The sequence below is a fragment of the Filicampus tigris genome, chromosome 1, assembly GCF_054856515.1.
Source record: "Filicampus tigris isolate MCC_2025a chromosome 1, RoL_Ftig_1.0, whole genome shotgun sequence".
Taxonomy (NCBI): Eukaryota; Metazoa; Chordata; class Actinopteri; order Syngnathiformes; family Syngnathidae; genus Filicampus; species Filicampus tigris.
Genome location: NC_141217.1, coordinates 40061586 through 40075316, shown reverse-complemented (window position 1 = coordinate 40075316; position 13731 = coordinate 40061586). Strand labels below are relative to the sequence as shown.

General features: G+C 48.1%; 2 protein-coding genes across 2 annotated transcripts; both read right to left on the bottom strand.

The window, feature by feature from the left end:
• Positions 1-17: 17 nt before the first annotated feature.
• Positions 18-4967, bottom strand: fam171b (family with sequence similarity 171 member B). Its single transcript, XM_086040828.1, has 8 exons — positions 4426-4967; positions 3840-4073; positions 3657-3749; positions 3417-3569; positions 3025-3195; positions 2802-2915; positions 2622-2736; positions 18-2537 (listed from the first exon to the last, which is right to left on the bottom strand). The coding sequence occupies exons 1-8, from the start codon at positions 4643-4645 to the stop codon at positions 1217-1219; spliced, it is 2421 nt and encodes an 806-aa protein (XP_085896954.1). The 5' UTR covers positions 4646-4967; the 3' UTR covers positions 18-1216.
• Positions 4968-8887: 3920 nt separating this feature from the next.
• LOC147154080 (glycerol-3-phosphate dehydrogenase [NAD(+)], cytoplasmic-like) lies at positions 8888-13473 on the bottom strand. Its single transcript, XM_086040817.1, has 8 exons — positions 13353-13473; positions 11701-11878; positions 10880-11020; positions 10663-10801; positions 10443-10555; positions 10138-10371; positions 9715-9821; positions 8888-9640 (listed from the first exon to the last, which is right to left on the bottom strand). Exons 1-8 carry the CDS (start codon positions 13391-13393, stop codon positions 9544-9546), a joined length of 1050 nt encoding a protein of 349 aa, XP_085896943.1. The 5' UTR covers positions 13394-13473; the 3' UTR covers positions 8888-9543.
• Positions 13474-13731: the final 258 nt, after the last annotated feature.

Below are 13731 nucleotides of genomic sequence, written 5' to 3'. Positions count from 1 at the left end.
GATCAAACTCACAGATCTTTCAAAGATTCAAAACAAACGTGTTTAATAATCTAAAGCACAATAAAATGAATACATAATCATTGCAAAGAAATATGGCATGACTGACAACGATTTCCAAATACATTCAGCACTTTAAAGACAACGACTTGACGTGAATGTTCTGTTCTTGCGTAATCCTGCTGACTCATCATTAAGTGCTTCTATTGTTGCTGCTACATTTAAAAAGAACATAGATTGCTTTTCTACTCATTTCTAAGAATGTCCAAAACAATGAATGTCACATCTTTTGCAACAGGTTTTTAAACCAATTCAGCATCAAGAGTAGAATTAGAAGAAAACTGCACAACCAACAACATCACAGTCACATAACAGAAGCTACTCGAGTATCTACACACAAATGCATGACAACTCAAACCAAAGCTGAATCCATCATGGAAGACTACATTTGGCAAAACTGCTCAGCTTGAAACATCAATTTTGCTGCAAATATTTCTGGATTTGGCATTGGGCATGAACATGAATCCCGTATTGGACGTTGTTGCTTGCGTGCCATAATTTACACAAGGAATGAAGAAGAACATGTCCAAGCGACTCTCCAAGGCACAAAATGTCATTTCACGAGGAGCATAAAAGCAGCGCTGCTGTGATGTGGTTTAAAATAATCACAGATGCTTACACTCATAAACTACAATATTTGCACTATAGTGAGAAGTATTTCTCCCCCAAAAAAATAAAAAATAAAAATAAAGGAAAAACTTTTTTTCCATGCACTTCAAAAATGGCAGTTCATGACCTCAACAGAAAACCACCTCGGTTTGATTCTCATTATCGTTTCAATTTTTTTTTTCCTTTTTCTTCCTGGGGGGGGGGATAAGCAGTATATGTGGGCGGGCCTTGACGGTGGGGATAAGTGCACTACATACGTTGTCCTGTGTCTCGTCCGTCCTGCAGACTCACCAGCATGAGCTCTTCTCATCTTACTTCATTGTTGGCGGCGGAAAGAAGGCACCCTCAGTGCTTGTATTGTGGGACATTCGGTCCACAAGAGGAATCTCGCTGGTGATCTTCAGAATGACTTTGCAGGTTCTTGACGTTTCAACAGAACATTGCCGCAATCTTTGGCAAAGTTGTACAATCACACAGTTTGACAACAACATTGCCCGGGAGAGGAAAAGCGAGCCGGCGGCCCCGGGAAGGAGGGCCGCCGGGACTTGATCTATTTTCGCTTGGCCAGAGGTCGGCCCTCTCGAACGTGCTTGGTGCTCCTCTTCTCTGATTTCACCTTCTCCTTCCCTTTCCTCAGGCGGCGTGGAGGCGGGGTCTGGGTGAGCTCACTGTCTTCCTGAGTGCTGGATGTGTCCATCCCGTCTTGCTCCTCGGGAATGTTGGGAATGGCGCCGCTGCTTCCGTCCAGAATGTTCCTGAGGGAGTGGTCCTCCGGAGTGCCGGTGGCCGTGGTGCCGCTCTCGCTGCTGCTCAGATCCTGCTCCTCGCCGTACCTGCCGCTCCTGCCGTGTTGCGGAAGCGACGAAGCCCTGACCGAGGTCCTTTCCCGCCGCACCTCGCGGATATTCTGCTGAGGCTCGTTCATGTCCACGCCGGAGTCCAGGCTGGTGTCGTTGCTGCTGGGAGGGCGGTGGCGGCTCTGGAGCTCGATGATGGAGTGGCGCACCTGAGCGGCCGGTTTGCCGTCCAGGGAGACGAACCAGGCCCTGGGGTGGGAGGACGAAGATTTGCCCCTGGTCAGTTCCAACAGGGTGCGCTCCGAGATCCCTTGCAGCTCGCCGGACATGCCGTGACCGCCGTGACCGCCGCCGCCGCCGCCGCCGCAGAAGCCTCGCACGCCGGCCGCCTCGTTGAGGGTCCCCGGCACGGAGACGGAGGACTCGAGGAGGTTACTGTAGCGGCCCCATGCGGCTGGGGGGCCTTGGCTCGGGGGAGGAGTTTCCAGAGGCTGGGGCTCATCTCGGTCGCTTTGCTGCTGGCCGCTTTGGACTTTGCCGAGCGTCTGGGCGTAGCCGTCTTTACTCGGCGCTTCCGAGTGAGAGTCAAACTCGTTTGCGTTGCGGGGGAACGTGGCAGACTTGCAGCCGGCTTTCTGCGGCTCTTGCTTGCTGAAAATATCCGGCGCCCGAATGATGGCCACCGGATGGTTGTAGATGTGAACCAGCTTGTCGGGAAAGAAGCCGTCGACGTTTATGTTGCTGCGGTTCTGCTCCATCCGCTCCAGAAGTCGAGATACCTCCTCGTTGTTGATGTAGTGAGAACGCACTTGGGGAAATTTGATGCGATCGGCGGAAATATTCTCGTACAGGGGAGCTGTTACTTGACTGGCTGGGTCCTCCACGTAGATGTTGTAGTTGGCTTTGTGCCTTGGGGTGGACAAAGGGTCACACTGGACGTTACAGGAAGCCAGGATGTTCTCACCCGAGTGGAAGAGCAGACCCTCCTCCATGTGCACGCAGGTGGTTTGGTCTTTTGTCACCACGGCGAGTTTGGAAAAACGGGCTCGTCTCCCCCTGGGCTCTCGCTGGGAACTTGCGGAGAAACATTTCAAGTCATTAGTGTCGGCGATATCTAAGCTTGCGATATCAAGTGAAATGTACGCCATCGTTTCCTACCCGCACTGACACAAGAGCAAAGACAGAAATCCGATCACCGCCGCGAGACTTCCTGCCAGTATGGCCGCCAACAGGAGGTTGTGATAGGAAAGCAAATCCAGGGCGCTTCCATCGTCTGACGCGTTCAAACGGACGATTAGCACCGCAACACCACAGGAATCGCGCGGCACGCATATTCACCATTTGAAGGCAGGGGAGCAGCCATCCAGTATCCCAGGTGAGAAGCGGTGTACGTCCAAAGCAGCTGCTCATCGACCGTCTGCACAATTCCCAGGCCCCGATGCTCCCAGGCACCTTCAAGTAGACTCGTTCGTTCCAGATACGTTCGTTGCAGAGATGTTCGTGCGTGCGCGCGCGCGCTGCTTTAGAAGCCAACTAGCCCTGCTTCATGTCTGACTCCTACCTGTCTGTAGGTTGAAGGCCCACGCTGGCATGGTGTCAGAGGCGCGCAGGTGGCTGCCGCTGGCCAGAGGCACGCTGAACTGGACGGGCCCTCCAACCTGGAGCTCCCGGCCCCCCGCATACAGCAGGACACTGACCGCTGCCGCCGGCTTCAAGCCGATGCTCCGAGAAACTGCTCAAGCGAGCGGTCGGAACACAATGGAGTGCAAATAATATGTTATTGTACTGAAGGAGAATTTTCACATGACTTTTATTTCCAACATTTCTCTCTGCAAAGATATTTGCACTTTCTTTATACCGTACAAGACTGCAAACAAGTGAATGTCGATGTCCAAGGAGTGCCAGGGCCACAGCAACACGATTGCTTTTAATATATGTTCATTTGGGGTTTACCTGATGTGTTGACGATAATGCCGGGAGTGCAGTTGACACACTCCTCGCCTAAATGCGGCACGGTCAGGTAAGCTGTCAGCGATGACACGCTGCTCTCGTCGGGTAGTGTGAGCAGGTTCTTGGGAATCTTTATCTTTGCTTGAGAGGCACTGTCTGTCAACCAAGAAGGACAAAATACAAAAACGATTCCTGTTTCTGTGACAACGTCAACCGTGCCATTTATGCCACATCCGAACATACCGGGTAACTTGGCTGTGATGAGCACTGTGTCTTCAAACAGCCAGATGTTGCCTTGCCTCTGAGGAAGCAGCAGCAACGTCACAGCAGAGAAGACTGCAAGGAGATGGCCGTGAAGTTTGTCACCATTTCTGCCCGCCGATGAGAATGAAAGAGGAATGGCAAATTCCAGCAGGCGCAACTCACTGGGTTTCCTGACAGTGCTCCACGGCAGCGGGCTGGGGACGTAACCCTCCATGCTGGCCACCAGTGTCAGACTCATCCGGGGGCTGTACGGCACCCAGAGCAGAGCCTCGCCTTTCTCCCCCGTCCAGGTGGAGCTGCTCAAGGTGTGGTTCACATAAATGCCAACTGAGGCCCCTGGCAAGAGCTGACGCGTGGCCGTGTCTCTCACCAGAACCTTCAGGGCAAACCGGGGCTCTAGAATTCACACAGAACAATTTGACTACACCAATTGCCAGCAACCCCCCGCTACACAATACAGGCTACTGCCTTTTTTGGGGGGTTGACACACACACACACTTTCCTATCTGTAGAGCAAGACGGGATTACAGTGTGCTGCCTCAACATACACCCGATGATCACACCGCACTGTGTGATGATAACACTGTAATCCATCCTCAATGTATGCCTGAACATCACTAAATGCAGGTACACTCCAGGCAGATGTGTGCCAAAACAAAACAGTAGCAGCAGGAACACAAAAAAGGACGTTCGCATGATATGCGATTGCATCACCGTGTGGGCAACAATGCACGTCTGAGATGTTCACCTTCGGTGGCCCCGAGAAACATCCCCGTGGGGCTCGGCGTGGCGGTGGACTTCTGGCCATTGTCCCCGGGCAAGGAGGGGGGAAGGCCGCCGCCCTCATCCGCGGCTGCCACTGGCGCAGGAGAAGAAAGCACAAGCAAGGAGTGTGTCAAGAGCAGCAGCAGCAGCAGCGTCGGCGTCGTCGCCAGTAATGGAGTCAGGCGGCGCTCGGCATCGGGCATGGCTCAACACGGATCTTCGCAGACATAACGGCCCGCGAAGAGCGAGGAGGACACGGCCAAAAGACGATGCGTTGGGCTCGGCAGCTCGAGGATGCAGGACGCGGCGCTGGTGCTGAGGCTGGGCGTGTCGTCCAAAAGATCGTATGCCCAGCAAAGATGTATCACTGGGCGCTGCCAACACGACAACTCCGCTCTGCCCTTTCACCGATGACCGCTTTGCACGCCGTGCAAACTCTTGAGCACGTGGGGGGGGGAAAACAAACGAATTGAGGGAAAACAGCCATATGTTGAAGGCAAATACAAAAACGGCAGCATCCGAGTGAGAGGTCTTGCTATTCGTCTTCGGAGGAAAGGCTGTGACGTCATTGGGCGTATTGCGCAGTGTCATGTCGTCAGAGACATTTCTCCACCATTTATTTTGTATTTGCCCTGCATGGGTCTTTTGAGGAGGGATTTGGAAAATACAGCCAATTCCAATCAAAACGAACCCACCAAATGAGGCAATTTGTGTACACCGCCTTCCAATGCAAAATTACATTTAAATGAGAAATCTCCAACCTGGCAGGAGCCCTTCAAAAAGTGCCACGCATGCAAGCCTTTCCCAGGTTTTGGGTGGAAGTGGCTTCCCATGACCTCCCAAAGCTGCACACCATCTGCACCCGACTCGCCACTTGTGTCACGCTGAAGCCCGTGAAGGCCGAAAACCGAGTCATTTTCAAGGGTCATGGGGCACGATTCACATCATCATCACAGTATCATTGCATCAGCACAGAAACCAGCAGTTGTATTTTTTATTTTCAGGTTTTAGTGATTTTGGGGCTGTGAAACGTCGCCGCCGCCGTGGAAAAGATCCTCTGGGAGGCTTCTAGGCAGGGACGAGCGGCGCCAGCGGCGGCTGAGGAGAAGCAGACGGCGGCGTCAACTTGAGCGGAGGCCGCTCGGGTGCCAAGCGGACGGCCGTCGACTCGCCCGCTGGCCGGACCTTGCGGCGGGCGCTAGCGACATCGGAACATCCAGCAGACGTGAACCAGGCTGGCCATCAGCAGCAGAGAAACGCCGCAGGAGAGGGCGGACGAAGGTTCTGCAGATGCCAAATTGACTGACTGAGTGGCTAGCATGCAAATTCCGACGGCCGCGTGAGCCGCAGGGTGTGTTTTTCACATTCACAAAGGATCGGTGGAGGAACGTGATGGGAGTGGACTGTCTTGCGCCTTCAAACTCACCGTGAAACTTCAACAGGAACACGACCGTCTTTTTCCCCGAAGGTGGCCACGTACACGCCTTTGTCACCCTCGACCGGCTTGAGGATCGCCAAAGTTTGTTTCTTGGAGTCGTCATCGAACTTTCGGTTCCCGCCGACTGTGACGGCGTCGTCGTTCAATTTCCAGGCGACGGTGTCTCCATCGCAGGCGCCATCGCAGGCGCCATCGCAGGCGCCATCGCAGGCGCCATCGCCGGCGCCGCTTGCTAATTTGGCGGCGGAGCCCTCGACGACGTTGCACACGTCGTTGACCACGCACGCAACTGACAGAAAAGAGTTGGCAAAAGTTTTAGTCCCACCCACTCTGTGCTTGAGCACAAGCACAGTTCGTCAAGTACAAGTCCCGATTGGACTCCTTCACTCAAGTCCAAAGCTGCTAACACTCATTTGTTGATTACGTGCGTCATCAAACTTGTTTGTGGCGCAACAATTTTTTTCAATGGTTTGGAGTGGCTCACAGGCAAGTTACGACAGCTATGTGGCGTTTTCCACCAAAGAGACCAGTCACACGAACCAAAAAGACCAGTCACACTAAGTGAATGGGAATGTCCTGCAACTTACCGGCGCCAACAACGATTTGGCAAGTTTTTGTGTCGCCCGCGTACTCCCCGCCGTCCTCCACGGTCAGGTTTGGGATGGTCACCTTTGTGTTGTTGGTGGGTTCGTACGTAGACATTGACGGGAGTGCTTGGCCATCCTAATTCCAGTCGATCGCCACTGCTGCCTTGGAATCGAGCGTGACCGTCTGGCCCTTGTCGCAGAAACATATTTTGGCAGAGTCTGGGCACGAGCGCTCTGCTGCCAGAACGAGAAAAGCAGAGGTGCAGGCCACAGTATTACTCCCGGTCGGAACATAGATAAAAGCACATCAATAGGTATTGATTGGATTTGACTCAAGTACTGACTTTGAAATATACACATTCAGAACAAAAGTCAACTCCTACTTTGACTCTATTGGCTTTTTTGACAATTGACCGCATTGTCATTTTGCTGTTAGTAGGCTGCAGACACCAGCAAAGCGTTGCCTCCAAGCTTCCTTCCAATTTCAAACAAATCTCGTCATTACGGCCACAGGTGGGGAACATCAATTGCTTCTCCACTCAACGTTGTCCTTTGAAATAAATGCAAAGCACACTCCTCCCTCACTGGCTGCGTTCTTTTTTTTGAATTGGGTAATGGCAACAAAGACAGCCATGACAGAAGTCATGCCCATGACTGAAGGTGAAATGAATCTGTGCCCTTTTCGAGGGACGAAAGTCAAGCGTCGTCAATTTCTTGCAAAGTGTCAAAAGGTGCTGACCTGCAGAGGAGAAGAGGCACAAGTGCAAGATGAGCAGCCAGCAGGAGTGAAACCCGCATCCTGATTCCTTACTGACGATCTCCACGCAGCCCACGACGACAATGTTCACGGCAGCTGGCACTCAACAAGTGACAGTGGCTTCTGACTGACTGACTGACTGACTGGCTGACTGACTGACTGACTGCTACCCCGCAAGCCGGCGAGCCGCGTCACACACAGCAAACGTCAGGCAGCTTTGACACGCGGGGGGCACGTCAAGCCCAAGTGGCCTTTGCCTTTGAGGCTGGCGCAGAGGTCACGTGTGCGGCCTCGAAGGCTTGCCAACGCGCTGCCAATGACAATGGAAATCCATATTCGGTTCTAGACCAGACTTATGTCAGAGAAGAAAAGCAAGAACTTTTTGAAACTCCGCAGACTTTCTACCTCATGAGGCTTTCATTTGAAAAATATCCACAGTCGGTTTACCTGTTTTACTGGACATTTTGTTTGTTTTGGCTTGGGTTGTTTTTCTACTCATTACTTTTTCTTGATGACTATACACGCTGGTATTTGGCAATTCAACATTTGTTTTGATATATGAACATATCTGGTGTGGAGCATTTTACATGGAAATGTTTCATCCCGTGATACAAATCTAAATTCATTTACTTCAAGGGAAGTCAACCCCCCAAAAAATCTTTACAATAATAATATGGCTAAAGACGGGTGGACTTTGCTGCTCAACAAAGAATGCCACGTTTTGACCAGCGGGGCTGAATAGTACGTATTCTTGTCAAGAAAATATTTGGGTAGACAAAGAACAAAACAAAGTTGCAAACGGGACAAGTTCGCAACAGCTCCATGTTCTTTCCCGAGCCAAACAATTTGAATAAAAAGCAAGTGTTGCAAACTGACGTCAGGTTCTCCTCTTCTCCTCAAAAAGAATCCAAAATGGCAGTGGACCCCGCAGAATCTCAGTTTGGCACTCGCATATTCAGCGGGGATAGTCCCCCCCGCCCCCAAATGATTTCGGTTGATTTGCACTTTTCTCCCATTTGCCCCCCTTTTCCGTGATGAAGGCGTATTAAATGTTTGCGCTTTTTGTTGCTGCTATTGTTTGGCATCTCCATTTTTGTAACTTCCCCCGATGCAATTTCATGCGCTTGACATATATCCAGATTTTCACTGAAGTCCACTGTGTATGTGAGTTGAACACATTTTCATCATGTGCGACCGACATGTTCCATGAAGCAATTCTCGAGTGTACTAATGCAATCAGGTTTTGCCTTTGTCTTAATGCAAACACAAGCAGGTACTTCTTTTCATTGAATGCATGACATTTGTTTTGAAGGATTTTTCCCACGCACGCGACCTCAGACGTGCTTCAGTTTGGGCATGTGAGCCGATGTCGTCGTATTGGGAGGCAGGCGCACAACTTGGGAGTCACAAGGCCGTGGAAAAATTGCGCTTTCAAATGACATGAACTCATGTAGCTCGAGGAATTCTTTTTTCGCCGTTTTTACGCGTGCAACATTCTCGCATTTCTGCCCCAGTTCCAATGACTTTCTTCACGTTCCAATTCATCCTGCAGGGGCCACTTTTGGCCCGCGGCTCACATGTTCGACACCTCTGCCACTTTGGACTAAAGGACAAAGGCAAACGTTAAGCGATTATTTCAAAGTCATCTTCCGTGATGCAGATAATGGATTCACAAAAAGGTTTATTACAAAAACTGCAGACACGCGACAAAAAAAGCGCACGCGCAGGAAAACTATTGACTAAGATGGGGCGGCATGGTTTCCCAACCGGGAGGTTGTGGCCTCGATCCCTGGCTGTTGTAGCCACGTCAGCGTGTCCTTGAGCAAGACACCCAATCCCCAGTTGCTCCTGATGCTGCGCCATCAGTAGGTAGCTGCGATGTCAGTGTGGAGCGCTTCGAGTGCCTAACTTGGTGGAAAAGCGCTATTCAAGTGAAAGACCGTTTCCCATTTACCAACAAAAGGCGCTTGCAAAAAGGATGCAAGGATGAACAAAAAAAAACAACCGAATGCTCTTACACAAAGTTGAGGCGGCGGCAATAGAGACAATACCAAAATACGTGGCGGGCGAGTCAAGGAGTCTCTTGAGCTAACGTATACAGCAGAGCGAGTGAAAAGTGTCATGTTGAAGGAAAAAAAAAAAAGACTGCTTGTAACAAGGACAAAATGCAGAAGAAACAGAACAATTCTCGAATTCGAATCATTTACGCTTTCAAAAGTGCTGCATCATGGCAGGGGCTGCACTTGACTTTTCCAGCTCATGAATCTTGTTGAGCCTTTCCGCTCCACAGCAGTCAAACCACAGTAACCCGCGGTCATTTTACATGTGTTCCGGGTGCTTCTGAAGGCAGCTGATGAACTTTTTCACCTCTTTGCCTTCATAGCAGATCTGGTATATGGACACGAAGAGCGGGAACCTAAAGCAGAAAGAGAGTCAAATGCGTCACTATTCACCGTACTCGCTGTCCGCCGGGGAGGCCGGGTGACTTACTTGTCGACCATGTCCTTCTTCTGTAGAATTTGGTATATCTCAGCCGAAGTTTGCGGACCCTGCAGTTTTTGTCCATTGAGCATTTCAGCCTCCAGCTCTGCGATGGACTAATGAAGAGGATGTGCTGTTAAAAAGATGTCTCAATGCATGTTTTGCATGATCCGTCCTTATTTTGGATCCTTTGTCTATCTGCGGCTGCTTATTATGTGACGTGATGTTTCGATGTCATTATAGACATTTTGCTTTTATTTCCATGTAGTTTGAGCATTCACTGTGTACATTCTTGCATCAATTTAGTGTTGACTGTCAGTTTGTAAACGCCCAAAAAAAGGTGACGCGTGAGTGAGCAACATTCCAACAGTTTTTGTCGTGCTTTCTGTGTAATTGTCAGCCAGATGGACCTGAGGCGTTGCGAACAGTCACCTTGGACGTTTTGACAAAAGCCTCGGCAACTTTGCAGTTTCGTCCACCGTAGCAGGTCGCGATGAGGTCGGCCACGCCGCAGCTCTCCAGGAAGGTGTCGGAACTCACTTGGCCTCTGCAGAACAACTTGGCAAAGGCAACCATCTCCATCAAGCCCAGCCTGATCACCGCAGCCTTGGTGTTGTCTCCGAATCCGAGGCCGTCGCAAAATCCGGCCCCGACTGCCACGATGTTCTACGGGCACACATAATCGTTTGCGCCCCATCCGGCCTTGTGATTGGATTGGACGATGCGCACGCGGTTACCTTCAGGGCTCCGCACAGCTCCACTGTGTCACTCTCCTGCACCACAGTGATGCGAAAGTTGGGAGTCTGAAGCAGCTCTTTGAAGAGATGTCCATTGGCCTCATTTGTGGAGCCTATACTTGTGAAAAGAATGCAGGGAAATAGTAACTCAAGTGATAACAGTCACAGGCAACAAATTGCAAGAAGTGATCCACTCCAAATAATGAAAAGAGCGTCACACCAATGGTGGTTTCACAGAACTTCTCATCTGCCACCTCCCTGGCAATGTTGGCCCCCATCAGGACGCTGACCTCAATTTCCAGTTCCTTTCTGATGATGTCTGAGACGAGCTGCAATCCGTCCGGACCCTCATCGATGCCCTAAAGGCAATTCATTGCCAGAATCATCAGGCAACTTTGATTTCAGTTGGCCATGAGAAGGTACAAAGCGGATCTCACTTTGATGAGTGAAATGCCAATGGCCCCGCCTGTGATGTGAGACTTTAACCTGTCACAAAGTGAGCGGATGAATTGGTGCGGAGTGACGAAAACGAGCAACTTGGCTCCTTTCACCGCCTCTGCGACATCTGGAACGGCCACCTGTACAAAACATCGGTAAATACTGTAGGTTAGGTCATACTGATGTGATCTGTTACAGACTCTTCTAAAGATCTTCAGAGAACTAGAAAGTAGGGCTGTAGGGCTGAGCATTTTGGGGAAAACAATATGGATGTTGACTCTAGTAATTTCCATGTTTAATAAGTACCTAAAGAAATGACAGTTTTATTATCTCATGAAAGAAGTACACGTTGTTCATGCGGCAAAATGAGCAAGCTCAATGTATTCTTGGCTAATTCATTGTATTTCCCTTAGATAATGTCCATCTATTGGGTGGCAATGCGCATTTAAGATTGCATCTGGCTGGTCAAATGCAGATAAAAGCATACAATCCCATAGGTAATGTATTGCACGCCTTTGCAATATGCATGTTGCATAGGCCGTTATGGCGATAACGATATTTTTTCAATGTACTGTGCAGCCCTACTGGAAAGAGTTTTCAGATTAACCAGCGGCTCAGAAAAATAGACGCGCAGCTTGCATGCTTGCGTGTAGACGGTGCAGTACATGAGACATCACAACAAAATAGTTCCAACACCGTTTTAAACTGTCAACTTGACATTTAGCTGCAGGAAACTATTCAATAGAATGAAACCTGAATTGTAAAGAAGGACATGTTGAAACATATTTTCCCAATGGATCCCTTTATACCGGACAATTACCACATTCTTTGGCAGCTTGTGACCAGGCAAATATTTGACATTTTCATGCTCCGTGTTGATGATCTCAGTAAGCTTCTTCCCATCAATCACTTCTTCATAAACCCACATGTTCACCACTGGGTCGAACCTGTTTGATGATCTGACATTGCCCCCGATGATTTTAGCAATCGAAGAGCCCCTTTAAAACATATCAAAACAAGAAAAGAAAAGGGGATTTGTGTGAGTTATTAAACAAAGAGAGTACAAATACAAACAGGTGTGGATAAACAGTAGGATGTTAATACGCAGGTTTATGTCATACACAATTGACTTTCATACAAAAACAAAAAGTCCCAAAACAAAGGCGACAGGCCTTAACTTAAGGGTATTAACATATACAGTCTTTTAATTGCTACCAAATATTATAAACTTAAGACATTAGTGTTGTACACCATCAATACAGTAGCATTCGAATGCTATATCCTCAAAGTGTGGTACGCGGGCTCCCTCTTGTGGTACGTACGCGGAAATTGGGGGAGGAGGGGCGCTGAATTACATGCATGTGCAAAATGTGCGTTTCAGGATTTTTTTTTTAATCCATTAATTTGACATTTGTTACATACAGTTCAATTTAGTAAAAAGTACATTGTCGTTTTATTTAAGGGCTGTTTGTTTTAAGTATTCGCTTTGGTATAATTTTTTTAACATTAATATACAATATCCACCCATCCATTATCGATACTGCTTCTCCTCACAAGGGTCGCGGAGCGTGCTGGAGCCTATCCCAGCTGTCTTCGGGCAGTGGGCGGAGGACACCCTAAATTGGTTGCCAGCCAATCGCAGGGCACACAGAGACAAACAAACATCCGCCCTCACAATCACACCTAGGGGCAATTTAGAGAGTCCAATCAATTTACCAAGCATGTTTTTGGAATGTGGGAGTACCCGGAGAAAACCCACGCAGGCAGGCACGGGGAGAACATGCAAACTCCACGCAGGGAGGCCGGAGCCGGGATCGAACCCACGACCTCTGAACTGTGAGGCGGACGTGCTAACCAGTTCCCCACCGTGCCGCCTAATATACAATATATTTTATTTAAATCGCTAGTCCAATTTTTGATTTTTCTAAATTCAAACAGTCATATTCAAACTGCTTAAACTGCAGTGACATAAACTATAATTTTAATGGAATAAGATCTGCCTTGTTTTTGATTATACATCAAAATACACCTGGCCACTGTATTTTAATGTTGATCGATCAATTATGGTGGTCCGTGCTACGTAGTTGGAAAGGTTATATACAATACAATACAATACAATACAATACAATTTTATTTATACAGCGCATTTCATAACAGTTAAAGCTGTAACAAAGCACATACACACACATATATATATATATATATATATATATATATATATATATACATATATATATATATATATATATATATATATATATATATATATATATATATATATATATATATATATATATATATATATATATATATATATATATATATATATATATATATATATATGTTTTTTCCAAGAAAGAAAGAAAAAAACATCCGACTGTGCGACTTCACGAGTTGGGTAAAGTTAGCAACACGCACATATTGCCCGAAAAGAGCATTGTGAGACGCGCGTCTTAAAAAGAGTAAATTCACCAGTTTCCCGATCCCAAGATGCAGACTTTCGTTCCGGGCATTTCGATCCTGGTCGTACTTTTCTACTGACCTTGCACTGTACTTATCTTCCGCGTCTATGAACTTCCTTATACGCCCTATGATTGCACGGAGTATCATTAATGCATTCAACCCTCACCCCCACCCCACTCATACCGAATCAACTCATGTTAAGAGTTTTTAAACCTTCTAAAAGCACATTATTAGTTTTATTGATATATGTTAATATATAAACATTATAAATATTGTGTTATATTATATTAAATAATATAATTGCAAATGTAATCATATAGTACACGGTGATTTATACCGGTTATTTTCTTCTGACGTCATAACGGAACTGCTGTGGAAACTTCCTGTA